General features: G+C 43.6%; 5 protein-coding genes across 5 annotated transcripts, besides 7 other annotated features; 2 read left to right on the forward strand and 3 right to left on the reverse strand.

The window, feature by feature from the left end:
• The first annotated feature begins 974 nt into the window (after nt 1-974).
• Nucleotides 975-1,000: a microsatellite.
• A 111-nt stretch (nt 1,001-1,111) lies between these two features.
• Nucleotides 1,112-1,131: a microsatellite.
• A 6,090-nt stretch (nt 1,132-7,221) lies between these two features.
• Nucleotides 7,222-7,665, reverse strand: PVX_079915 (hypothetical protein; the record flags this gene model as incomplete). The annotated part of the gene is made up of 1 exon (XM_001613641.1): nt 7,222-7,665. One exon carries the CDS (start codon nt 7,663-7,665, stop codon nt 7,222-7,224), a length of 444 nt encoding a protein of 147 aa, XP_001613691.1.
• Nucleotides 7,666-8,199: 534 nt separating this feature from the next.
• Nucleotides 8,200-8,242: a microsatellite.
• Nucleotides 8,243-10,450: 2,208 nt separating this feature from the next.
• Nucleotides 10,451-14,497, reverse strand: PVX_079920 (hypothetical protein, conserved; the record flags this gene model as incomplete). The annotated part of the gene is made up of 1 exon (XM_001613642.1): nt 10,451-14,497. One exon carries the CDS (start codon nt 14,495-14,497, stop codon nt 10,733-10,735), a length of 3,765 nt encoding a protein of 1,254 aa, XP_001613692.1. The 3' UTR covers nt 10,451-10,732.
• Nucleotides 11,964-12,002: a microsatellite.
• Nucleotides 12,009-12,047: a microsatellite.
• A 1,695-nt stretch (nt 14,498-16,192) lies between the features above and the next one.
• On the reverse strand, nt 16,193-17,284 carry PVX_079925 (hypothetical protein, conserved; the record flags this gene model as incomplete). The annotated part of the gene is made up of 1 exon (XM_001613643.1): nt 16,193-17,284. One exon carries the CDS (start codon nt 17,282-17,284, stop codon nt 16,193-16,195), a length of 1,092 nt encoding a protein of 363 aa, XP_001613693.1.
• A 1,197-nt stretch (nt 17,285-18,481) lies between these two features.
• Nucleotides 18,482-20,568, forward strand: PVX_079930 (WD domain, G-beta repeat domain containing protein). Its single transcript, XM_001613644.1, has one exon. It carries the CDS (start codon nt 19,049-19,051, stop codon nt 20,036-20,038), a length of 990 nt encoding a protein of 329 aa, XP_001613694.1. The 5' UTR covers nt 18,482-19,048; the 3' UTR covers nt 20,039-20,568.
• Nucleotides 20,194-20,221: a microsatellite.
• An 847-nt stretch (nt 20,569-21,415) lies between the features above and the next one.
• Nucleotides 21,416-21,437: a microsatellite.
• An 89-nt stretch (nt 21,438-21,526) lies between these two features.
• Nucleotides 21,527-24,661, forward strand: PVX_079935 (Arf GTP-ase activating protein, putative; the record flags this gene model as incomplete). Its single annotated transcript, XM_001613645.1, has 4 exons — nt 21,527-22,462; nt 23,137-23,225; nt 23,336-23,390; nt 23,542-24,661. The coding sequence occupies exons 2-4, from the start codon at nt 23,141-23,143 to the stop codon at nt 24,659-24,661; spliced, it is 1,260 nt and encodes a 419-aa protein (XP_001613695.1). The 5' UTR covers nt 21,527-22,462; nt 23,137-23,140.
• Nucleotides 24,662-24,701: the final 40 nt, after the last annotated feature.

A 24,701-nucleotide genomic window follows, 5' to 3' on the forward strand; every position in this document is an offset into this window, starting at 1 on the left:
TTTTGCCGTAGGCAGTATAGTACCTTCGTAAGTGTATATGCATATACCTTGGAAAGATTGCAGGCTATTGGCCTTAAACGAAAGTTTACAAGGGAACAATAGGATGTAAGCTTTACCTCAGTAAATGCATATAAACACACTCAGTACTTAAGTAAACACAAAAAGGAGGAAATCCTTGAATGTTTTCACTGGTATGAAATAAAAAAGTTTTTAAGTGTTATTTTTTTTGAAAATAAATTTTCGTAAAAATGAACAAATAAATCTTTTAAAAAAAAAAAAAATATATTTATTTGTTTAAATTTAAATTAAAATTTTTGCAAAAAAAAAAACGCGAAAAAAATTGCGAAAATTTTTACGAAATTTTTTTCCGAACTTTTTTATGAATTTTTTTTTTTTCCATAAACAAGCAAACGCATAATTTGGCTAACTGGCTAACTAAAAGAATAAAACTACCCCATAAGTACGTTGCACAGTTCGCTAATTCGCTAGTATTCCAACATTATCGAGGGAAGGATAATCAAAAAATCGATATTCCTTGTGAATACACCAATTCTAACAATATACGTTTGTGCGGATGCAGCTTCTTCTGCGTTGCATTTCAATGGGCTGATTGACTATGTACGGGTTCCCCTAATATGTGAATATTTAAGAAAACTACTTTCATTAAAGGAGGTTTTCTCGTATTTTTGCGAAAATTGCGCATTTTTAACTTCGCGATGGCCTCCGATAAGCCACACGGGGTGATGTACTATTCGATAGCTAACCAAAATGATTTAAAAAAAAAAAAAAAAATTCGAAACAGGAGCTGTAGTGAATCCTCTAAACAGGAACATGCAAAACTTCGGCAGCTGATAATTCCTTGTCGTGCTCTGTATGGCTTCATGCATAATGGTACAAATCCTTGAAATGATAGGCGCTCCCCAAATGGCAGGTACTATAAATGGGAAAAAAGCACGCGAAAATCTGCTCACCTCAGTATATTTTCCTGCTGTAAGAGCGCGGGCATAAAATGGCCTCGCGAACAAACCACCCCCTGCGACATGAAAGGGCCCCGCGAAACAGCGATTTCCTTCGAATGTACAAGGCTGCTATTTTTGGCTAGCAATCTCCAGCTAAACAAGAAAAAAAAAACAGCCATAGTGTGCAGTGGAAGCATAGCACTGGGTGCATTGAGAGCCCTTCCGCCATTACAGCCCGTTCCCGCGCGAATTCCCATCACATCAGCACGTACATATATATATATGTATATATACGCTTGTGGGTAAGAGATGCACGAGTAAACTGCCGAGGTGTACGCCCAGAGGGCTTTACGAAGTAAAATCCCGCGAGCATTCCTTGCCCGAATGCGAAGTATGCACAAGGTAGTGCTTTGCGTTGATGCTTAATAATTCGCGAGGGCACGCACCCTCGTTGTGCCTCTTCCGTTTTTGCTAATATACCAAGTACATGCTAAAAATCGAGAAAGCAAAAAACGGAAAAAAAAAGTAAGCACTCAGGCTTTTCCATGGTGTTCCCTTCGAGGTAGTGTACAAATCTGGTGCACAGGCAAATTCGCAAAAGTGCGCCAAAATGGGCACAGATATACCATTAACATATATTTTTGAGATTACTGTTATCCCCTCTTACTGCGAATTTTTTTTTATTAATGCTATAAGTAAAGGATCTCAGAAAATAAAACGAAAAATGCTAAGTACAAAATATGCGTCACCATGTCATGTGTATATGTATATGTATACGTATATGCATACGTATATACATGGGCAAACACAAGTAATCCCTGTGGAGTTAAAAAAAAAAAAAAAAAAAAAATGTGATATACCTCATAAAGGGCCACTTTAAAGGGTACCTCCTTCATCAGCGTAATTTTCTCCTTTTAGGATAATTTTTTCAAAGGTTCACAAAAGATACTATACCCTTAAAACATAACAGATGCAATGGAGAGGTGTCACCTCATCCTTGATGTGTATATCAGATTTGTGCCATGCTCGACATTGCGGTTTGATTTTATGGGTAAAGGTTAATTTTGCGCTTAAGGGTTTAGCCTAAACGAATTTTTTTTTTTTTTTTTTAACCGTACGGTTAAATGTAAAAATTAATTTTTTTTTTTTAACCATACTGGATGAATGTAAACATATATTTTTTTTTTTAATCGTACAGATTAATTTTATGTTAATTTTTTTTTTTTTTTAACCGTACAGGTCAAATGCAACTTTATGTTTTAACCGTGAGGTATATCATCTTTTCTCCTCTCTCTCCAAAGTATACTTGCATCACCATTATGTTGTGCTTTATTTTTTTTTTTTTTGCCCCATCGATATTTGCCACAAAATTGGTACATCTCATTAAAAAAATGGCTGTTTCGATCTGCTCCCGTGTACAACACTTCAAGCGGATTGCAAACATTTTTAACAGTGAGGAATTAAAAGAATGGGAGGTTCATTACGTATACATACGTGCATGCAACAGTGCATTAATGCGTCTTTCTGATTTCCACACAAGTCGGCATTCATTTTATGTTGCACGTATGGCAGCGCTATTCTGCCTTTTGGTGCACATAGAGGTACCTGTACGTGCATGCATATATAGCTTATGCAGACACGCAGGTAGATGGAAGGCGCGTATGCGTCTACATGCTTGTGTATGTAGACGCTTCTCCCACGTACCAAACAGGGCAGTCTCATTTTAAAGGCCTTCTCCGCTTGTTGGGTGAATAGTGAACCACATCCCTTCCGCATGAAATATCATGTGAGAGAGTAAATCATCCGCTCTTACGAACAACCGAAGGGAATCAGACAAAAGTTAATCATATGACACCTTTTTTTTTTCTATTTTTGTGTGTTCTCACACAATAACAAAATTGTATCAGTTCGATTGTGCGTACATATGGCTGATGACATGTAGGCATATAATCTATCCTTCCAATTTTAGCAGCTGGGATAGTGTATATATCGTCAGGACAGCCACAACAAATGCGCTACATGAAGGGGGGGAGGGATCTACCCAATTGCCATTACGCAAAGGACGTGTGTTAAAGATGTTGTTTTTTTGTTATAAAAACACTTCACAACAAAGTATACAATTTTATTTCACACTCACATACTTGCTATACGGCTTCGTTTAGCTGTCCTTCGCTCGTTCGTCTGCTGTGCAAATTTGCGTAAAATTAAGAATGTAGGGGGAGTAGGGAAATAAACAAAACTCCCCCTTAACCAATTCGTATTGATCTTCTCATTGACATATGTACTTATCAATAAATTAATTTTTTTTTTTTTTTTGCGGATATGTTCGCACAATTTTTTTTCACATTTCCTTCAATTATTTGTTCATTCAAAATGTTGGAAAAGGTCTGGGGGGAATGGAAAATGAGGAAAAAATTTGCTCAATTTTTCGTAGTCATATGATATGATAAAAGGGGTATATTCCCCATAGCATGCGATTTTTATGATTTTTTTTTTTTTTTTATTGGGCTATTTGGCTAGTTAATTTTTTAAAATTTTTTTTGTCGAATTACCTGGTCTTGCTCTTGCCATGCGACTTTCCCCTACATGTGCCTTCCTCTTTGACCTTATGTGTACACTTGCCCTTATACCTATTCTTGACCTTACAGGTCCACTTCCCGTCTGTCTTTGCATTCACACGTACATATACGTATACATTTGTGCTTACACTTAAGTTCGATCTTGCTCTTGGCATTACGCGTACATGGCTTAGGCTTACACTTACACTTCTACTTGAGCTTGTCCTTGTCTTACCCGTGCCTTATACATGACCTTGCCTTGTCCTTGCCTTAGCCTTGCCTTATTCTTGCCTCACCCCTGATCTTGACTGCACCTCGCTCTTACGCTAACCCTAACATGTTTGCAAACCGGACCCCTTGCCTGCACTTAAGGCACACTTCAGTCTTGCCCCGAAATCGCACCCTTACGTTAGCGTTATCCCTTCCTTACTCGAATTGTTCTTCTCAAAAAAGGAGGGGTGCACCATACCTTTAGCCCTCCATTGAATAGCATACGAACAAAACTAGTCTGCCTATCGATTCATCTGAGTGCATGCGTGCATTATCGTAAGGAAAGAGTCAGCATCAATTGAACCGATAAGTTTAGCCATTTTAGTTTATTCCTTGCCAAGTGAGCTGCGCATGCGGGGTGGTTTTCCTCCTTCCCGGCTCTCTGAAAAGCAAAAACATTCCCACTTCGTCCGTGCAAAATGAATAAATATCAGGTAAACACACGTTTTCCCTTTTGCCACTCTTTTAAATTTTACGGGACTGTAAAATATGCGTAAAGGCTTGGAACTGTTATGTATGTGTGTAGGTTTCTCTTCACTTTTTACACCCATTTTTACGCTCATTTTTCTTGCGCAAATTGTATGCCTCTTCGCGATAAACGCATTTTGCAAAGATTCCCATGCGCGCATATGTGTGAATTGGTCATGCCATTTCGCTATCTTCTCCTGTAACAGGTGGAAATTGTTTATATTGGGTCATCCCCCTCTTTGCGAATATGCCATTTTGAAAAAAAAGTTAACGAATTTAGCAAACATAAATGACGAATAAACTGAAGAGTTATCCATTCTTTTAAACAAATCCAAACGCTTACGACTTTGAACAGATTACGCGTTATATTCCTCTTCTTTTTTCCTGCGCATTTTTGCGTAAATGCTTTGTTTTTTCTCACCCCCTATTTATGACCCAAGTGTGGAACACTTTCATACGCTCGTACAGAAACAAATGCCATCACATCATACATACAAATCCAATTGTACTTACGTGTACGTTCCCACATCGAAATAACTCTTTCATGGGAACGCGCGGGTATCCACTGCAAGGAGGGAAAAGGCGCACGCGTGTCACGATGCCATCTGCTTTATGAGGGAAACTCCCCGCGTGACAGTTAAGCGGTCACTTTTGTTCCTATTTTCCGTTCATATCCCATTTTGGAATGTGTTAAGTAAAAAAAAAATGGTACCTATTAAGTTGCATATTAATACACGCACAATTGTCCAGCGGTATTGGTATTTACTCATGTGCAGAGTGGACGAGGTTGATTTAAAAAATGTAAAATAAAACTTTGGTGATCATGGAGGGAAAGACCGCAGACTTATCTGCCAAACAATCGCTTAACACTTGAGGCGCATCCCACCTTCGCACAGCACGTGTGTAACGATTTGTGGACGTCCTCCAATGTGCTTCCAAAAGATGGCATAAATCTTGGGACACACTCAATGAAAAACGCTTAATTTAAAAAGGAAAGCAATTTTCTAAAGGTTTACAAATGGTTAAGTATATTTTAATGCCGTGGGAAAAAGCGAATGTAAGACGAATTACCCATGCGTAGTGCGCTTCTTTAACGAGGCTTTATAAATCTCACAGAGCTGTGTGAGCTCCTAAAATGAAATCATTCGTGTCATCACAACTTCGCATTTGAACCAAATGTTCGATGAATCACGTGCGCCACGATTACGTGTCCACCGTGTGAGATGGAAAATAAGGCAAGTGGGGAAGATCCGCTTAGCACACGCCTCTATACAGCTGTGTGTGTGTGTGTGTGTATAATGCAAATTGAACGTTTATGTAAACCCTTTGGCTTTCTTCCTTCCACTTTGTGCGAAAAAAAAAAGAAGATATTATGTATCCCTTTAAAAAAGGACAAACCAGGGCGCTCTGATCGCTTTTCCTCATGAGCAATGGTGTAATTTGTGTGATATTTTAAAGAGGGAATGCTCAAGTGGGTACGCCTCTTTCCATCACCATGAAAAATCGTGTACAGTTTTGCAAAAATTTTACTTAAGATGCATCATATGACTTCCCTTTTGGCTCTCCTTTTGGGGGCTACATTCCCGCAAAGCATAGCCCGAGGGGCCACCCATCAATAGGGGATGATAACAACCTTTGCAAGTAAACCGGGTGAAGCTCTAAAATGGCGTAGTTCCAAAAATTATGACTTCTCCAAGAACACAGTTTAATCGCATCTTAGGGGAATGCCTTCTCCGCATTCACCCGCGTAACCCATTCGTTCGAAGAAGCCTCCCTGGGGATACCTCAGCTGGTCGCATCTCAGGCTCCAATGGTTATTTTTTTCTCCCCTACTTTGGGCATATTCGCAAAGGATCCATCACTTCATTTGAGAAAAAACGGAAGAACATTAACGTGTGAAGAAGATTAATTTAACCACAACACAATTTTGCAGATAACATGCGGGATAAGCGAGCTCTGACCTGCTCCCCACCCTGGCCACAGTGCTACTCCCGCTTGGGCCCTTCCATCAGGGGTGGGGGGACAAAAGTGTAAACTTTAGCCCTTAAAAGAGGGAGTTACCAAATTGTGGTTCGTTCGGCCGTATAGATACGGAAGAGAGCACCCAGGTTAGGCGTTTTTCTCCCCCTGTTTTGAGCCTTTAAAGGGGGGAATTTTATAGCACATTTTGGGGGGTATCCCCCCTATGATATGAACACCCTATGACACTCGTAGTAATCCCTCCTGGGGGAGCCTACGAAAAAAGCTCAGCCATCTGAACCATCTGAACCATCTAAACCATCTCATCCACCTCAACCATCTCAACGTTGGCATTTTTTGGAAGAAAATCGACCGAGCGGTTCACACCATGGGGGAGGGAAGATGTACATTTTGTACAGTGGTTAACTTTATGGTACAAGGGGAGCTGTCTGTCGAAAAGTGTCAATCTAATTAAAAAAAAAAATAACTAATTAAAGAAGGGAAAGGAAAAAAAAGGAAAACAAAGATACAAAATCTAATTCGTAAAGACTAAAACAGACATGTGCACACATGGGCTGATGTGCATATGTGCACCCATACGTGCGAACTATGGTGCTGAACAAATTTGTTCACACATGCGCGCAAAATGAGGTGCTGGGCAATTTTTTGCGCACACTTATGGTGTGTGAGGGTTTAAAACAAGTGGGGGGTTGCTACCGATTTAGGCGTTTACGGGGGTGCCAATTGTGCAGCGGCCCGTCTTGAGATCCACGTCTGCATCCGTTTCAGGCGATTAACTCCGTTTGCCACTGTTCGCGTCACCCTTGTTTTGTCATTCCACTGGTGATTCAAACGTTCTAGGTGGTCCCTCCGGTGTAGCTTCCCCTTTTGACCGTTTTGAGGCCTCTCCCAGATGAAGACCCACTACGCTCGCGTAACAGCAAGGAACGCGGTGACCCCTTCTCACCACCTCCTCAGTGCCCCCTTCTCACGTCCTGATTGCCGCCTCACGTATGGTTGCACTTCGTTATAGCCATGTTATTCTTCAGTCTATCAATTTGGCGCGACAGATAGGTGTTTAGCTTCTGACACCCTATCATACAGGCCTCCAACTTTTTAAAAAGCTCCATAAACTTCTCATGCTCAAAGAGGTAGTAATAGTAGGAGACGCGGCTTCGATCGGACACCTGGAATGTTTTGTTAATTGCATTCTTCAGGTTATATAAAGCTTTACAATCGATGACGAATGTGATGATTACGTGAAACAGGTTATACTCGATGCTCCGGAGTATGTCCACGTGATTTATGGTTTCATTTATGTGCAGGAGTTCACTCTTCACGAAGAAGAATTTGTACTGAATCTCGTAGAAGGTCGTCACTAGGTTATTTATAACGTCGCAAAATATCTTGTTCCTCCTCATGATCCAGTCGTCATTAAGGGTGTAATCCATGTTGGCTCGGTAGGTTAAGTGGTGGTCACGCTGCCACGCGGTTGCGTAAGTGAAAGGTAACCTGGAGAGGAAGAAAAAAACGCAAAGGGGCGAACTACTCCTCTTTCTCCCTGCTTCTAATCCGCGGTGTGTGTTCTCCCAACTGGGGCGTCGCTTAAGGGGAGAATATCTATGCACGTGTCTTGTAAACACAAAATGCACTTTTTTTTCTTCTTACGCAAGGGGCACACCTCTGCTATTTGTAGGCTGCTCAAAGTTACGTCTCGGGCAGGTGCATATGTCGGCACATGCACATATATATTATATACGCGTGTGTGGGTACCCTCCAATTTGTAAGCTTATTCTTTTGGGGGAAAAAAAAGGAAGGACAAGCAAACTTTGGAAGTGCTTATACTTTCCTGCGCGATGCAGAACAAAATTGGATCCTTTTTATAGACAATTTTGCCTGTATATGCTATACACTGGGCTCCTTTAATTTCTTGCCTTTTACTCTGTAAAGGGGTATTCCCTCGTTTACACAAATGGTGTAGGGGGGGGAAAAAAAAAAAACAACAAATCTGTCAAGTGTTTTTAATTGCTATACAGATGAAAACTTAACAATGAGAGGGAGATTAAAAAAAAAAAAAAAAAAAACATTCGATTTTGCTTCATAACCACGTTGATTATAAAAAAAGGGGAGGAGAAAAAATCTTGTGCGAACGTGTAAACATTTAATTTTTATATTAAATCTTTACAAGCAACTTTTCATTTAATTTTGTTGCAAAACAGGTTTTTCAAGAACGCATTTGAAGTTTGCATTCGCGCGGAGGTTCCTACATACACGAGGGTATGCATATGCATATGTTTGCTCAGCAGGGGAGAGAATTAAGAGGAAAAAATTGTGGGTGGCGGAAAATTTGACAGAAAATAAAATTAACGAAGAGGCACACTGTTACTTGGTTTTGCTTCTATATATGTAGAATTGTATAAATGCAATTTTTTAAAAATTTATTTTTTAAATTGACTCTTTTGTACTTTTAAAAAAAAAAAAAAAAGAGCCATATAAATGGTTGTGGCCTCGAAACAGGAACTGGAAAAAGACGAACGGAAGCGGTGGGGGTGGGGGAATAATTACGCCCTCACGTGCATTCGTACATTTGTGCATTTTTACATTCTTCCATATTACATGCGTCCACTGCGCATGGGCCGCTTGCCTATGCACATACCCATATGGGTGAGAAAGACCCGCATGCAGGCGAAAATCACGACGCAAAAGGGGAAGCTTTCTCTCGAAAGGCAACATGATTTGCATCGCTCTCGTTCTACACGCTGCAGCGAAAGAGAGGTGCATAAACGATTGTTTGCCACGCCGGCCTTAAGAAGCACTCTTTTTGGTGTTGTTCCCCAAAGGAGAAAATGACAAGCAGAGCCAAATAAGAGAGTATGCCTAGGGAGAAGCAACCACGGGAATAGCAACCGTTGCAGTCAAAAGCGGGCGACTCGCCACTCGAACTTGTTCTACGCATAACGTCGCGTCAGCATGCCCGCACGTATAGCTCTACATACGCGTTGCTTCATATATACATGCGCATGCGTCTCTCAATATGTATACGCGTGCTCTCCAGATATGTGCACATGCATATGGGCGAATTTACGCATGCGCTTATATGCGTGAAGTGGCAAGCATGCCCCTAAAGCGATCAAGAAATGGAGAAAAAAATGAAGTGCGTGAATTGGCCACTTTTGGTAGACACCCTCCCCCAATCCTTCACAGTAATAAAGCCTGAGCAGGCTAAAACTGCTCAAAATGAATGGCCAGCCCTGCCTTACAAGGGGCAACCGTTAAAAGGGAAACATCAGGGAAGTACTCACAAGTGGGTTTACTCCCTGGTGATATCGCAAAATGGCCAACAATTGAAAACATAGGCCCGTATGATGGCCAAAGTAAATCACCTCATCGCATGCACGCAAGGAAAAACTGCGCACGTCACCTTTTGCAAGTGATCGAAACAATTCTTTGCCTCAACCTGCTAGCCATTTTGTTTGCCAATGTTGCCTCAGAAATAGTGGAAACCATTTGTACGAACATACGCACATGTATATCTTATATTGTATTATCATTTGCGTGCAGTACGTTGCCGTCTTCGAGGGGGTAAAATGGCCACTTGGCATAGAAGAGGTCTCCTTAAGAACACATCACGGATGAGCTAAGCTCCATTTATTCTCTCCATATGAAAATGTAAGAAGTGGAGGGAAATAAATTAACCCCATCCCAAACAAACACATTTTGGCCCATACTAAGGTGGCCTGCCAAAATAGAGCAACAAAAAAAATAAACCACCCAGTTTTACCTTCTCAAAATGGTGCACCCATTAAACTGGTTAATGAATGAACGAAGGTATGTGCAACCCCTCCACTTTTATCCTCTACAGATTTGCTTTCTTCCAAATGTAGCGCATAGTCATACATTCCAAATTTGAACGCGTAAAGGGGGAGGGCCAAAAAGACACGCACCTATCCCACAATAAGTCCCCATTCGGGTGATCTGCCTCCCCCTGTGTTGATATAATGAGAGGCTCATTTGGTGCCTCCACCTGGGGATCCTTTCCTAACACATAAACTCCCCGCAAAAACGCATATCCATTTTGATCAGCACTTCGCGTCAAAAAATTTGTTTCATGTTTTACGCTTTAATGTTTGAATTATGTCAGACGGGTCAGTTGCGCGAATCGAATTATGCAAAAACTCGAAAGGGAAAAAGGAAAAATTCCAAATGAAGAAAAAACAAAGGAACAGAACAAAACAAAACGACGAAACAACAAGCGGCGGACGGACGAAGCGACCGCCGAGCGAAAGGGAAAAAAGACAGGGCTGCACAGCTCGCTCACAGGGTTAAGAAGCTTGATATGGGTATGCAATAACCCCTTTTGTGCAATAATATATGGCAGCTCTTTCTTCAGCGTTTTTAGAGTTCCTCCCACGGGTTATTTCCCCCCCTGTCAACATGGGCTCATTTGTACAAGCAAATTCCCCCCTTTCGCAACCTCCATCCCCTCAAATCATTTACCCCCAGAAACAGTAAACCTTGCTAACCATTCATCTCGCTCTTTATCTGTATAATTTCCTTCACGGGTATCGGCTCGTAGGGAAATTCCTTCAACTTGGGGATGGTCAAATTTTGCAGAGAGGTAATTAAATAATCGATGGAACTATCGGACACATTTAGGCCTGCATCTTCTTCAGGAAGCAAACTTAAAAAGTCGTTTATTATATTTGGCATGGTGAAATATTCTCGCTTGAAGAAATAATCCCTATCGTCATTTCTGTTCAAGTCGCTAACACAGTAGGGGTATTCACTGAGGGATATGTTTTTCTCATCGTGTAATTTCCCCCCATCTACTTCTAAATGCTCATAATTTTCTAGCGGCTTGTACAGAAGCATTTTCTTTAAATTGGGTCTGCTGATGCAACTCACAGTGTCCGTCATCATGGCTGTTTTTTCTTCGGCTTTACATTCCCCACTCTTCGCACTACTCTCAACGTTATTGCGAGTTTTTTTTTTTTTTTTTTTCACACTTGCTCGCGCGTCCAAAAAGTTAAACGAATCGTAGGTGGACTTCACTGTGCCTCTTTTCGTGGAACGTTTTTTTTCTTTCTTCAAAGGGGGGTTTCCCAGCTGGTCGTTATTTACACCTTCTGCGCCGCCTTGCCCGTTTGGGTTATTTTGACTTTCACCCCCGTTCGCAATGCGGCTTTCGCTCACGTCGCTTTCGCTTAGGGGCTCCTTCTTTGCCTGCGATTGGGGGGGCCTCGCAGGGTCGTCCTCCTGTGTCTGCCTCTGATCAGGCTTCTGAGGAGGCTCCCCCTCCTGGAGTACTGCCTTTTTCTTCTTCTTCTTCTCACCCCCCCGCACCTCAACCACGCACTCATTTCTTGTTAACACCTCGGTGAAGGCATTTTCTCCGCTTACTTGAAAAAAGGAGAAGGTCTTTTTGAGGGGAGCCCCGCCGAACTGCTGCGAATTGACCAGGTTCACCTTAAACTGCAGATTGTCTATGTCATTTTTTTTTAAATTTTCCAAATATCCCTTGCAAAGGATATCCGTCAGCGTAGAATCTTCCACAAACATATGTTCGTTAACATTCGACACGTTATCAAAATCGATGAGCACATTTTTATTTTCTTCCAAATTGTACCCCGACTCATATTTCAATTTGGTTTTCCAAATTCGGTTCAAATTGGTTATGTCCCCGTAGAGCGTCTCCAGCTGCGTCAGTAACGTCCACATCTTATCGCACGCTTCATTTTTTTTCTTCAACAATTTTATATAGTTAGAATCGAACTGGTTAAATTCTCCCTGCCCGGATTTCCCTCTGGAGCTTTTTTTCCCACTGCTGTTATGTTCCCTGTCATACTGCCTATAAAAATCTGCATACAGGTTGTGAATAAATTTGTAGACTAACGATCTCACCTCGTCCATGTTCCCCTTCTCCAGCAAAAACTTAACATAAAGCAGGAGGAACCGCTTATTCGACGCGTACTTCTTATAACCCTCATTCATGATATAGATGGCCCTCTTTTCATTTTTAAAAATTCTTCTTTCCATGTTTGCACAGTAGTAGTATACATATTGGGAGCACCTCTTCTCGCTCAGCACCACCCCCGTGTAGTACCTCCAGATCGTTTCATCGTAATTCCTTTTAACAAAATTTAAAAAATGCGTGAAGACGAAGTCTCTCCTTTTTTTCTTGTTCACGTTAATGTAGTTTATGAAGTATTTTTTCCGCTCCTCAATCTTTTCGTAATCGCAGTGCAGAAATTTCCTCCTGATGTCGTCTTCGCAAGAGTTGGGCGCTTCTGGCGCCTCCCCCGGGGGGGCTCCACTGCCCTGCTCACTCGTGTGGTCCACCCCGCGATTGTCCTCGCGGTTGTTATGGCCCTCTTCCTCACTAGCACCTTCATTAGCACCCTCATTATCCTGCTCGTTCCCCCCGTTGCTGTTATCACCCCGGGGTGGGCCCTCCGCTTTTGCCTTTTTTTTACCCCCCTTTCTTTCCTCATCGCTCCTGCTGTTATGCGGGTCATCCCCTCCGCTGAAACCATCCATCTCACTGGATTCCCCCCGTTGGTGCGTCCCCCCCGGTGTAGCGCCCCTCATCCTCTTCCTCTTGCCCGCCCTGCTCCTCACAAGGCCCAAGGACCCCTTCTTGAAGCCCTCCTTGGAGTGCAAAAAGGGGAGAGAAAACTGCTTCCTCTTTTTGGAAACCTCACCAAGCATAAGCTGATAGACGAAGTGCGCCTGGTTTATTAAAGCGTGCCTTTCGAAGAAGTACGCAAAATTTAACTTCAGCAATTCGTCAAAGGGGAGGTACACCTCGATGGCTTCCCTCATAATCCTAATGGCATAATTAAACCTTTTACTTAGTAGCAAAAACTGGAAGTAGGAAAACCACAAATCGGCATTAAACTGTAAATGGACCAAGGCCTGTTCGTAGACATACATAATTCTTTTACGCACAAGAGGGAGACTCAACTTGAGGGGGTTCTCTTTCTCAAAATTGATGATTTTTTCCCACCGACGAAGGAGGATGCAATTTTCTACCTTATATTTCCTGCTAATGGGTATGATTAGCTTAAATTTTTTATCAATTTTGAATTTCCGGTCTAAATTTAACTCCTGGTAAAGGGCAGATAACTCTCTAAAGGCATTCTTCGCATTTAAGTACTGCGTATTGTAGATGGCTAGCGAACTGACGGTAAAATTATCTGTGAGGGTTTTTTCGTAGGAGCAAAAATTCTTCCACACCTTATCTAAATATTTTGTGGGGTTATTAAACCAGCAATGGTAAAACTTCCTAAGCTTCCCATCACTTGTGTAATGCTCCGTGTACGTCACCGTTTTGCCACTTTTATTTGGAATGGAGGAGCTAAATATGGCTTGCTCCTTTTCTGATGGCAGCAATGGCCCTTCATTCCTCTTCTTACTGCTTATGTTCCTAAATGGATCGAGCAGCAAATTTTGAACGTCATTATTCTGAATCAAATGTGTGTTGTTTATTTTTATTAGTATGTATAGGAGCTCCACCCAAATGGTGCCTGACTTTATATCCGTCCCTACGTACTTCAACCCCTCGAACAAAAAACTGATGTACTCGTGAATGGAAGACGTGTGGTAGGCAAAGTACAAAAAGGAGAAAATAAATTTCAAGTCGTAGATATTCGCATCAATACACCTGCGATATATTTTATACGCTTCTGTGTATTCCTTTTTTTTTACTTTCAGCTCTGCATATTTGGTCCAATATAATGTGCACCTTGGGAAAACCAGCAGAAACAGTTCGTACACTTCTTCCCTTTGGTACAGCTCCAGCACGTCGTACCACCTGCTCAGGTGCAGTGGGTTGGCTTTTAAAAACTGCAGCTCTTCTCGGTACGCCTGCTCGTCTCTTTTGGGGCACTCACTGTCTGTGTCGTCGCCCGCGCTGTGCTCGTTGTCGGCTTCGTTCGCGTTGTCCGCTTCGTTGGCGATATCGGATTCGCTGGCCTTTTTCGTGTCATTCACATTTTCCGCTCCGCTCACTTTCCCTGCGCCAGCATTTTCCCCATTCGCGCCCTCACCCCCGCTGGCCTCCTCCAATGTGCCACTTCCTCCCTCCTTACCATCGCCCTTCTTCTCCGCCCCCTTACTTCGCACAACCTCGAGCACATACTCCTCCACGTTGAAGTGCCTGTAAAGCTGCTTGGTCCTCTCGTCCACCTTCAAGTGCGTCGCGAAGAGTTGCTTGGCTGTAACCAGTTCGTCATTGTCCGCCCCACTGGTTAACTCGCCCTTCAGTGCGTCCCCCCTAAGCATGTTATAGGCATATTAAGGGGGGGAAACAAGTCCAACGCGGAGCAGAAGTATGGCCAAACGAGGCTAATAAAAACAGAACTGCGTACCTCCATGCGAAGATGCCTTAACAGATAGCCCCTCACGTCCAAGTGGAAAAAAATCAAAGTTTATTTAAAAAAAAAAAATGCTTGACAACGAGCTTCGTTCCTCCAAAGGGTAATCTTCGATCAATTTTGGAGATTCCCAAACGAACTCGACTTAAAACGAGATATCTACCCCTTCACATGTGAATAGCTGCGCATGCCCTACGTACGTGCATACAGATAGGGATACAAACACGCCTTACTTGCGCACCCCTTGACGCCTTCCGCACAGCAAAAACGATTGTACTCTCTTAACAGATGTTAACAAATACGTGGGGCATTGTCCCCCCAAATATGTTTCCCCATGAAGGGAGTAAAACAACGCTTGTACGTACACAGAGAGGGGGTATATAAAAACACCAGCTAAAGAGGCACAAAATGGGAACGCGAAATGGCCCTCCAATTGTATACACAGCGTAGCATATGTGACACCTGCGTGGGAGCAAAATTATTCCCCCCGTGAGCAACATTTGGCGGGAGAAATACGCATCGCGTGCGTGTGCCTATGTTGATGCCTATGCGATACCGCTTCTCATTCCTCTGCTCGTTTTTTCGCGCAGCATGATGTAGCACTGGTGGGCCAAACATCAATGTACCTTCTGGAGTGACCCCCAAAAAATTCAAAGTGCCAAAATGGTGCCCCATTTTTGCGCTGATTTGTTTCACGTTCGCCTTAAAAGGGTACAAAAAAAATTGTGCAATCTACGCGCAAGTTGCAAAGGTTAAAGGGGAAAAAAAAAAAAATTCAGGGGTAATAACGCAAGTGTGATTTTGATACAAGGGGATTGGGGGAGCCCTCCCCCAAACTGCTATCAACGCAAGCTGTGCATCACGCTGTCGCTGAAGACGAAGGGAGAAATGGCTTATACAAGGTGAACTACTTCTCTGTGTTTGACGTTCGCTTAATCGCACGTTCCATCGCAAACCGCTTCACCGCTCCTTTTTACCCCTCTGGAGGGTTAAACGCCAAATGGGGAGAATTCAGCCAGGGTGCCCTCACCCCGTTGCACAAACGGTCTCTTAATGTGTCCACAACTCCACGGAAAAAAACAGCCCCATGTTACAGTTAAATAGGCACGCGGAGATATGTAAGCGGGTGCCTATTCCGCAGTACAATTTTTTTTTACGCACGCGTAGGCGCATATAAATGGCGCCGTGCCGGTCTGCACACATCTCGGTGAAACGAACGTGGCATAATCAGCTCCGCCAAAAGGGTGGACGTTCACCTCCACATGGATACACAAACGGGGTGAAACACAGATGGAAGGAATCTTCCCGCTGGCACGAACGGTGCGGTTAAAAAGGTTCATTTTCAGCGGCCATGAAGAGGAACTTTTCCGAAGTCCATTTCGGGCTGCCCCTGCGTACGAACGCGAAGGACCAGTAAAAGTCGACGCACCTACGTAGAAGCGAACGTGGTGGTAGCAGAAATGGTGGGGAAACAACTTGCAGTAATGACGTGTCGCAACGTGGGACGCACCACTTGCCTATTCACACGCATACCACCGCAGTGCACACCGCCGTTCGCACCGCTGTGCGCACCGCCGTGCGTGCAAGTGAACCCAGTGGGGGGCTAATTGATAAAAAAGTTAATATTCTTGATGGCCGTTTTTTGGACGTTATAATTCTTAATGACACTTAGGCGAAATTCATTGCTCGGACTTTTCTCGTGCGACTTGATCTCGCAGGGAATTCTAAAGGGTAAAAACATCCCAGTTTGGGGTTGGAAACGAAAGAGGATTGTCTTTATTTGATTGCTCGCAAAGTGTAGCTGTACGTATATCCTCCCCTTCTTACAGTCATTGGTTAAGTGATGTAATAAGGCTTGATCAGAAATCATGTGGTTTATGCTGACCAGGGCGTTAATAGAGTTAATACCCTGCATGATGCCCGGAGATATGGTAACGTCTGCCCCCCCAATTGGGAAGGCATTTAAATTCTCAAGCAATAAATCGTTTATGTACGTTATTTGAGCTTCCCTCTTCATCTTCATAGCGTAATTTAAAAAAATGAGCGAATTTTCTTTCTCAAAAATGGCAAGCAGTTTTTCATCTTTTTGCTGCCACTTGGAGAATTGCCTCCTTGCACTCATCATCATGGGCTGTGCCACTTCACCATTTTTACCATCTGAATAGCAGTATTCTTCGCCCCTTACGCCAATGTCATTAGCTGGGTAGTAATACAATAACGCTTTTCCGATGAGCGTCCCCATAAATAGGTTATTATAGTCAAAGTTAAAATTGATCATTAGGTCTAGTGCCAGTGTGTCGTGCACTTGACCCCCTTCCCCATCATTCGGATTGGCATCCCTCACCACGTACAGCTGCGCACCGAGGTCCTTTGCAGAGTAAAAATTGTAGATAACCGAATTTACCACCGACGATTTGGATGACATGTGATTTCCAATTAGGAAGCCAATGCAAAATATGACCAAACAGACTGCTAGGATACTTGTTATTTGGGTAAATATGTAAAAAACGAAGCTTTTTAAAAGAGAGACTTCGCTTCCTCTATCCTTTTTGATAATGTACGTGTTTAATTCTCTGTTCGTTCGAGGGTACGTTTTTACAAACTCGTTTATGTCATCTATTGTTTTCACTATTTTTTTGTTTTTGTATTTACTAAAGTTTGCGTCGCTCGTGCTGTTCCTGTCCTTTCCCTCCATTTTGTGGCTGCCAGTGCGGTGTTTTCCCCTTTTTCAAGCAGGGTGAGCAGGGTGAGCAGCGCCCCGCCGCGGTGGTGATGCGCTACACAGTGGGGAGTGACCACAAAGTGGGGAGTTACTACACTTCCGCGGCGCAGCCTACCTCGACGAGGGCAACACAGCCATGCTGCATTGCCAAATCGGGAAGCAGGGCAAACATAATGGTTTGGCAATGCAGCATGGCCGCGCATCAAAAGGGACCTTCCCCACTGTTCACACAAAAGCTACGCAAAGGGAGTGACCCACGCGAATACACCTATCAGATGAATGCTTTAAAAAGAGATCTACCGTTCGGAGGCCCCCTCCCCAATACGAACGCATGATAAAAAAAAAAAAAGGCCAACTTCAGATGGGCAATATACAACCCATCGTGCTAGGAAAATTTGCGCCTTCTCGGCAGGAATACCCCCCAAGTGTTACCACCTGGGGAGTACTAATCGCCACGTAAAGAGAACACACATACGCGTAGCACATATGCACACAAGTTACACTTATCCTAGACTTTGCGCTTTGCTTTACCTTTGCAAATATGCGCAATTAGGACACCTCACCCCTTCGGCCGGAAAGCTAAAGGCTGCGTAATAAGCGAATGAAATAGTTCTTCCCCACTGCGTTTGTTCAGCGCAAAATTGTTTTTCCTCTCCCCCTGGGGTTTAGCTTCGCGGGAAAGGCAAAATTGGTGAGCGTCCTCCGCGATTTTTGCCCCACTCATGAACATGGTCATTTCGCACGCACATAAAAATGGGATTATTTACCTGCACGTGTAACCTACCAGTACTTTCACTAAAGTCTGCCACTTCTCCTATGCGGTAGTTTACCTCAAAACGCGAGCTGCAAACCGTTAAGGAGGAGAATACCCCTCTCCTCCGGTGTACCAAAGGGCCGCGAGCTTTGGGGCCCCTCTCTCCCCTGAGCCTTACATTCGCCAACAAGTACGCACGCAAATTGGGGAGGAAACTACATACATGCGGTTTCCCACTTTGTTGCCTCATTAAGGGATAAATTTCCACCCTCTCTGAGCGAACGAAAAGGGAGCAGCGGAACGTAGTCATCCGTGTACTTCACGCAGCCTTCCCCCCCCTCCAAAAAAAAAAAAAAAAAAAGAGGAAAAATCTGCTAAATTTTCTGGTACATTTGTATCCATTTTATTTTTTTTTTCCTTAAACATTTTTAAAAACAACAATTTGTAAGTTTTTGGAAAGGGTCCCCTTTGCAGCTCTCCAGCTGGCCACTTCTGAATGCATATTTACCGCTGCTTTGCTGTACCCAGCGTAGCATTTTTTTTTCCCCCCAAGTCATTTTTAACGGTCAAATTTGGCCCCTCTTTTCTGTGAAACCAAGTTGATCTCTCCCCCTCATTGGGAGGCTCACAGAAGTGGGGCGAGGAATCCACAGGTGACTATTCCGAAGTTGCTTAAGCAGTAAATGTAGTAAGGACGCTGCGCAGGGATGCTTATGGGTGTTCTGCCAAACCGTATATGCTTACATAGGAGGCATAAGCAGAAGGATGAAATGCTGAAAAAGTTGTCACTTGAAGAAGACTTCCAACATAGCAGGAGAGTCCCTTTCGCGAAAGCGCTCAACGTGCGGCTATACAGTCCTATACATTTGTACATATGGTAAATCCTCAAAAGGGACATAGACCCACCGCAGGAAGGAATCCCCCATTACCAGTAGGTAAGAACTAAATAATGCAGCAGACACACCACGGGGGAAAGCTCCTAGATGAACAGGGACGCCTCCAAAATGAGCAGAGTATACACGTCCATCGACTGTGAGTCAACCGTTTTTGACGTAGAATTTCACCCCAAATTGGACGTAATATGTGCGGGCCTATTCGATGGGAACTTATTATTATACAAATTGAAGGAGGAAAAAAAAAAATTTGAAAAAAAATGGAACATTTGCAACCACAAAAAAACTGTAAGTTGTATCTCCTTTTCAAGTAATGGGAAGAAAATACTAGCAGCGTCGTCTGACAATAAATGCTCCCTGACAGACATCACCGGCAAGTTGATTTGGACCAACACATGTCACAAGCATTCCGTGTGCTCAACTCTCTTTACAAGTGCAAATACTTTTTTAACGGCTGACGAAACGGGGATTATAAAACACTGGGATGCGAGAGATGAATCAAAAAAACCGATTCACAAAATCAAAGAATTTGATGATACCATTTCTAGTATGGTTTTAAATGCAGATGAAAAATCTGTCGTCGTTTCTTCTGGAGGTTACTTAGCCCATTTTGATATTCTAAATAAAAAAAAAATTATCTCCCATAGTGTATCGGAAGAATATACGGATGAATTTCTGTGCTCCAAGTTACTGGCACATAATGCAAAAATTGTATGTACCACTATGAATGGGAATATTACCATTTTTTCAAAACAGCCTTGGGCTAACATGGAAGGGAAGATCAAAGCCAGCAAAGATATGATAAGTACCTTTGTCAAGCTGGATGAGTATGCAATCCTGTTTGGTACAGCTGATGGGGTTATAAGGGTTGCTCATATTTTACCCAACAAAATGGGGGACGTCATTGCCCGGCTGGAAAGTGGCGAAAGCGTTGAAAAGTTAGCAATTAACAAAAAAAAAAAACTCCTTGCCAGCATATCCCACAATTCTTCCATTCATTTTTACCCAATTCATGCGGATAGTTCGCATATGTCCGGCAGAATGGGAAAAAAGAAAAAGTCCTTCTTCCGGGATTTGTAGTAGGGGAAGGTTTACCCAACAGTCCGCGACTCAAAAAATTAAGCCAATTTCGTAAGGCGGTTACATTTGCTGCCACATTTGTGCCTGCCATGGCAGAGCTGCGTCGCAATTTTTTACCTTAACGAGAGCGCATAAAATGTGCTAACAACAGTGGGCATATATTCCAGGGGGAAAAAACCCACCTTACCGTTTGTTCACCAAGAAGGAGCGCATTACACCGCTTAAAATTTGTTCCTCCGTTGGAAGCAACCGACTGAGGGAAGCACCGCAAGCTTTCCCATCTTACCTACCAGTTTGTAGCCACTCAAATGTGCACATCTCTGTGGTAATATTTGTACACACACACACGCAAGCGCCCTACTACCATACGTCGTTTCGTACCCGTTGGTGTGTAATTATACACGTTATATGTGTAATCCTACCCATTTGCCTTTTTCCCCCATTCCGCACAGTCAGCTGCGGTAACCACACAAAAACGCAAACACATACACACCAAGATCAGTCGTTTGTAAATTTTAAAACAAAACCGCTAACACTTTTGCAAATGGGATGCACCCGCAAGGTGCAAGCGTTTCCACGCGCATTAACCTCTCCCAAACGAGCACCCTCCTGTGGGTGAAAAACGACGGGAAAAGGAAGCTCACGTGGGGGGTAATAAACGCACTTCAAAACGGATCTGCATTTTTCCCCCCTCTGCCTTTGCGGTGAGCGCTAAAATGCATGACCAAATGATGAAGAAAAAAAGTAAAACGCTGATCGACGGGTAAGAATTCCATTTGCGCTGGAATGCTAAAAATGCCGCTAACCCTGGAATTTTTTTTTTTTTTTTTTTTTTTTGTGGGTCACCTTCAATCCCAACTTGTGGTGACTGTTCTCGCGGGCTACACTTACCCCTGAAAGGAGTGTCCCTATCAAAGGGGTTTGTTTCTCACGTGCGCGCGGGAAAAGCGAACAGGAGGCAGGCGCAAACGTATCTTTACATATGTACATGTATATATGTGCGATGGGGGCGCACCTCCTGTATGCATCCCCTGTGCGCGTACGCGAGGTGTAAGCAAATGCAATCCTCTCCCCCTCTGCGGCACGCTCGCACGTCAAACAGTCTTGCCCGTGGGAAATTTCGTGTTACTTCCACCACGCGGGCTGGCAAAAAAAATGAAACAAAAGGATGAAGGTGGAAAGGTTAAACGTAACAGTAGATGGCGCGCTCTGATTTGCCAGCCATAAGTCGCATACGTAAATGCGCTTAAATAAACCTACGCACATATATTATGTATACATGCGAATATCTACGTATGCATGCCCGCATCGTCAACTCCGCGCAAGGGTGATCCTTGGCAAGTCAATTTTTTTGCCATGTCGCACCATCTCATCACTTCGCAGCGCATGGCATATCATGGCGTAGCATCTCAGTCACTCCCCATTTTGCCCTTCCAAGCTGTTTGCTCGCTGGCGATCCACCTGCCGACAAATTAACCCACTTTAAACATCGAACTGACAACATAGCCGAATTGTGTCAAAAGGAAGCAAACACATGATTTGAGTTCCCCCTCTGTGGAAAAAGAAAAAAAAAAAAAAAAAAAAAAAAAAGAAATACTTCCGTGGTTAAAGTTATAATGATGAGGCATTTATTTTAAATGACGCAACTTGGGCATACACAAACTGATAAGTAAAAACACACGTTTATCCTTATGTGCAGATATACGCATGCGTTATACACTTGTGTACACCTTGATGTGGATGCAAAACGGCGCATACACCATTTTTGGCAAAGAGGCATATTGTGCCTTTTGAAAAATTGCCCTCGGTTGGTCGGTTGAACTAACGGGCGACGCAGTACCACCACAACGCTGCTCACGTGCATGTCGGCGCCCGCATGCGCACGTGTGTAATGGTCTCCAAAAAGAAGCACATGCGAAGTTGAGCGCAACCTCGAATGTAAACTGTAGTGCAACCCGAGCGCAACCGCAAACTCCGCCAACTGCGCCAACACCGCCAACTGCGCCAACACCGCCAACTGCGCCAACACCGCCGCGTGTGCATACATACTACCCACCCAAGCAGATACATACGCGCATATGCACAAATGCGTACATGTACGTGCCTGCATAGTGGTCTACACCATCAGAAAGAACGAGAAACGCTCCGCCACCAACGCGACACCCTTATGCTCACAAGACGTGGTGCAGAATGCATATGGCCAGCAAGAGCAGCAACTCCTACCAACGTGATATAGATAACATTACCAAAATAAAAGGAAACAACAAATGTGCCGACTGCGGGGCCAAGTGCCCAAGGTGGGCAAGCATCAACTTGGGCATCGTAATATGCATAGAGTGTTCAGGCATTCACCGAAATTTAGGTGTTCACATTTCCAAAGTCAAGTCCTTAACGCTGGATAAAATTATGCCACAATGGATACATGTAATTTTTTTTTTTTTTTTTTCCCATAAAACTGTTCCATTTGTGTTTGCTTTATGAAAGTAGCTTTTCACAATTTTCCTTCGTTTTTTTTATTCTGTTTTATTTTTTTTTTTTGTTTTTGTTTTTTTTTCTTTTCCAAATGGCTGCCCCCTGGTTTTATGTTGACCTGTTGACCCTCTCTCTTCTCCGCGCTGCTGCCATCATTTTCGTCCTCTTCCTTTTATTCCTCATCCTATTTTTATTATTTTTTTTCTTCTTCCCCTTTTATTCCAACTGAAGTGCATAAAGACCATCGGGAACGATTTGTCCAACTCCTACTACCTGTACAACCTACCCGCGGACACCTACAGACCCAAGCAAGGAGATTCCTCAGTGTAAGCACGAGCCGCTTGGCAGTTGTGTAACAGGCCAGTGGGGTGGCCACTTCTTATGCTAATTCTGCGTTGGACAGCTACATGCATGCGGCCTTTTGCTTTACATTTTCACGTCCTATATGTGAGAGGAGTGCCCCCCCCCCCCCCATTCTGCAAGCGCGACCCCCATGTGTGCATGAATATGTTGCCGTATGCGCATTCCCCTCAAACGTGGGCGACCATGCAAGTACCTACAAGAGGGCCCCCCTTTCACGTGGTTACATTCACCCCAACGTGTGCAACTTCCCCCCCCCCCCCCAGAATTATGCAGAACTGGATAAAAAATAAATATGAGAAGAAGTTGTACGCGCCCGCGAATAGGAAGGAGCCCTACCAGTACTACGTGGAAGGTATCCGCGCACGTCGGCCAGTGTGCGTGCTTGCAAATGTGCACATGTAAATATTCGCATGCGCGTGTGCTGAACTCTGCCGACTCGCTCCCATCCTTTCTGTCCCGTAGGGGTGGACCCCAGAAGCTGCCTCCCACTGCTGGCCCCCGCCAACGCGGAAGTGAAGTGAGAAAATAGAGGCGCATCGGAAAATAGGGAAATGCGCATGCGTGGGAGTAGCTACCTATGCGCATAGCTGTAGAGTAAAAGGAACGCGCTAGAGGGGCGCCACCAACCGGGAGCACACGTTTCCCCCTTCCCCCCCCCATCTTTATAGCGAAAAAATTACGGAGAATGTAGGCAGCTTAGACATTTTCGACTCCCTTAAAATATTTGATAATAAAAAAATAGAAGAAGCTTTGCGAAATAAAAAGAGCAGCAGCAACAATGAGAAGGAAACAGGTCTACTCACAGAGCACACAAAGAAGGAACCCGCAAAAAAAAAAATCTACATGAATGATAATTTTTATTCATTTGACCATATCCCCTATAGGGAAAATAATTGCAGCAGCATCCATAATGATAGCAGGAACCCGTCCAAGGATTCCTATTTCTTCAACGACTTTGTTAATGTGAGTAGTTCAAATAAAAACTCATTCGACGTGAACATTCCGAAGGACGTGAGACACCCCGGTAAGGGTAATGACCAGTGTAGCAGAGAAAAGAGCTTTTCCCATTTGGAAGAAGCCAAAAAAGTGAACCTTCATGGTGATGGCACAGGCGGAAATGGCAGCGGCAGAGGTGGGCACCATGTGAGTAACAGCCGAAGCAACAGCCGAAGCGACAGCCAAACGAACAGCCAGAGCAACAGTCGAGGCATTAGCCGAAGCAACAGCAGAACCTTCAGCCATAGCAACAGTCAAAGCATCGCCCCGAGTAACAGTCAAAGCGTCCGCCCGAGTAACAGCCATAGCATCAGTCCAAGTAACAACCATAGCATCAGTCCAAGTAACAACCAAAACAAAGTCCTCAGCAGCAGCATGGCCAACATCGGAGGCAGAGCCGAACCGTCCAAACTCAGCGAGAAAAAAAACTTCGGTAGCTTTAGCTCCCTCTCGGAGAAAGAACTTAGAGACGCAAAAGTGCAAGCGGCAAAAAAATGCATTGCGAGACTTTTTGCCAACTCGAAAAATATCTCCTTTTCAGAAAAAAATAAAAGTAACACAAGCGTAAATAATCAGGATGGCCCAGTTGGAATTGTAAAAAACCACGTGAGCAATATGCACTGTAATGCAATAAATGGAGACAAACATAATTCTTTCGAAGTGTTTCGTCCGAAAAATGCAAACAGTGATCGTCCTGATAGGGACCATTTGGACATGTTCGCCGAGCAGGAAAAGACGAACAATTTAAAAAATGAAAATAAAGCCGACAAAGATTTTGATTTTTTTTTTTGAGTAACTGATGTGTAGTGGAGGGACGCACGTTGGGGGAACA

The sequence above is a fragment of the Plasmodium vivax genome, chromosome 10 (assembly GCF_000002415.2).
Source record: "Plasmodium vivax chromosome 10, whole genome shotgun sequence".
NCBI lineage: Eukaryota > Apicomplexa > Aconoidasida > Haemosporida > Plasmodiidae > Plasmodium > Plasmodium vivax.

Bases quoted from the DNA above. Each gene is read 5' to 3' on its own strand.
- PVX_079930 (XM_001613644.1), top strand. From the start codon at position 19,049: ATGAACAGGGACGCCTCCAAAATGAGCAGAGTATACACGTCCATCGAC.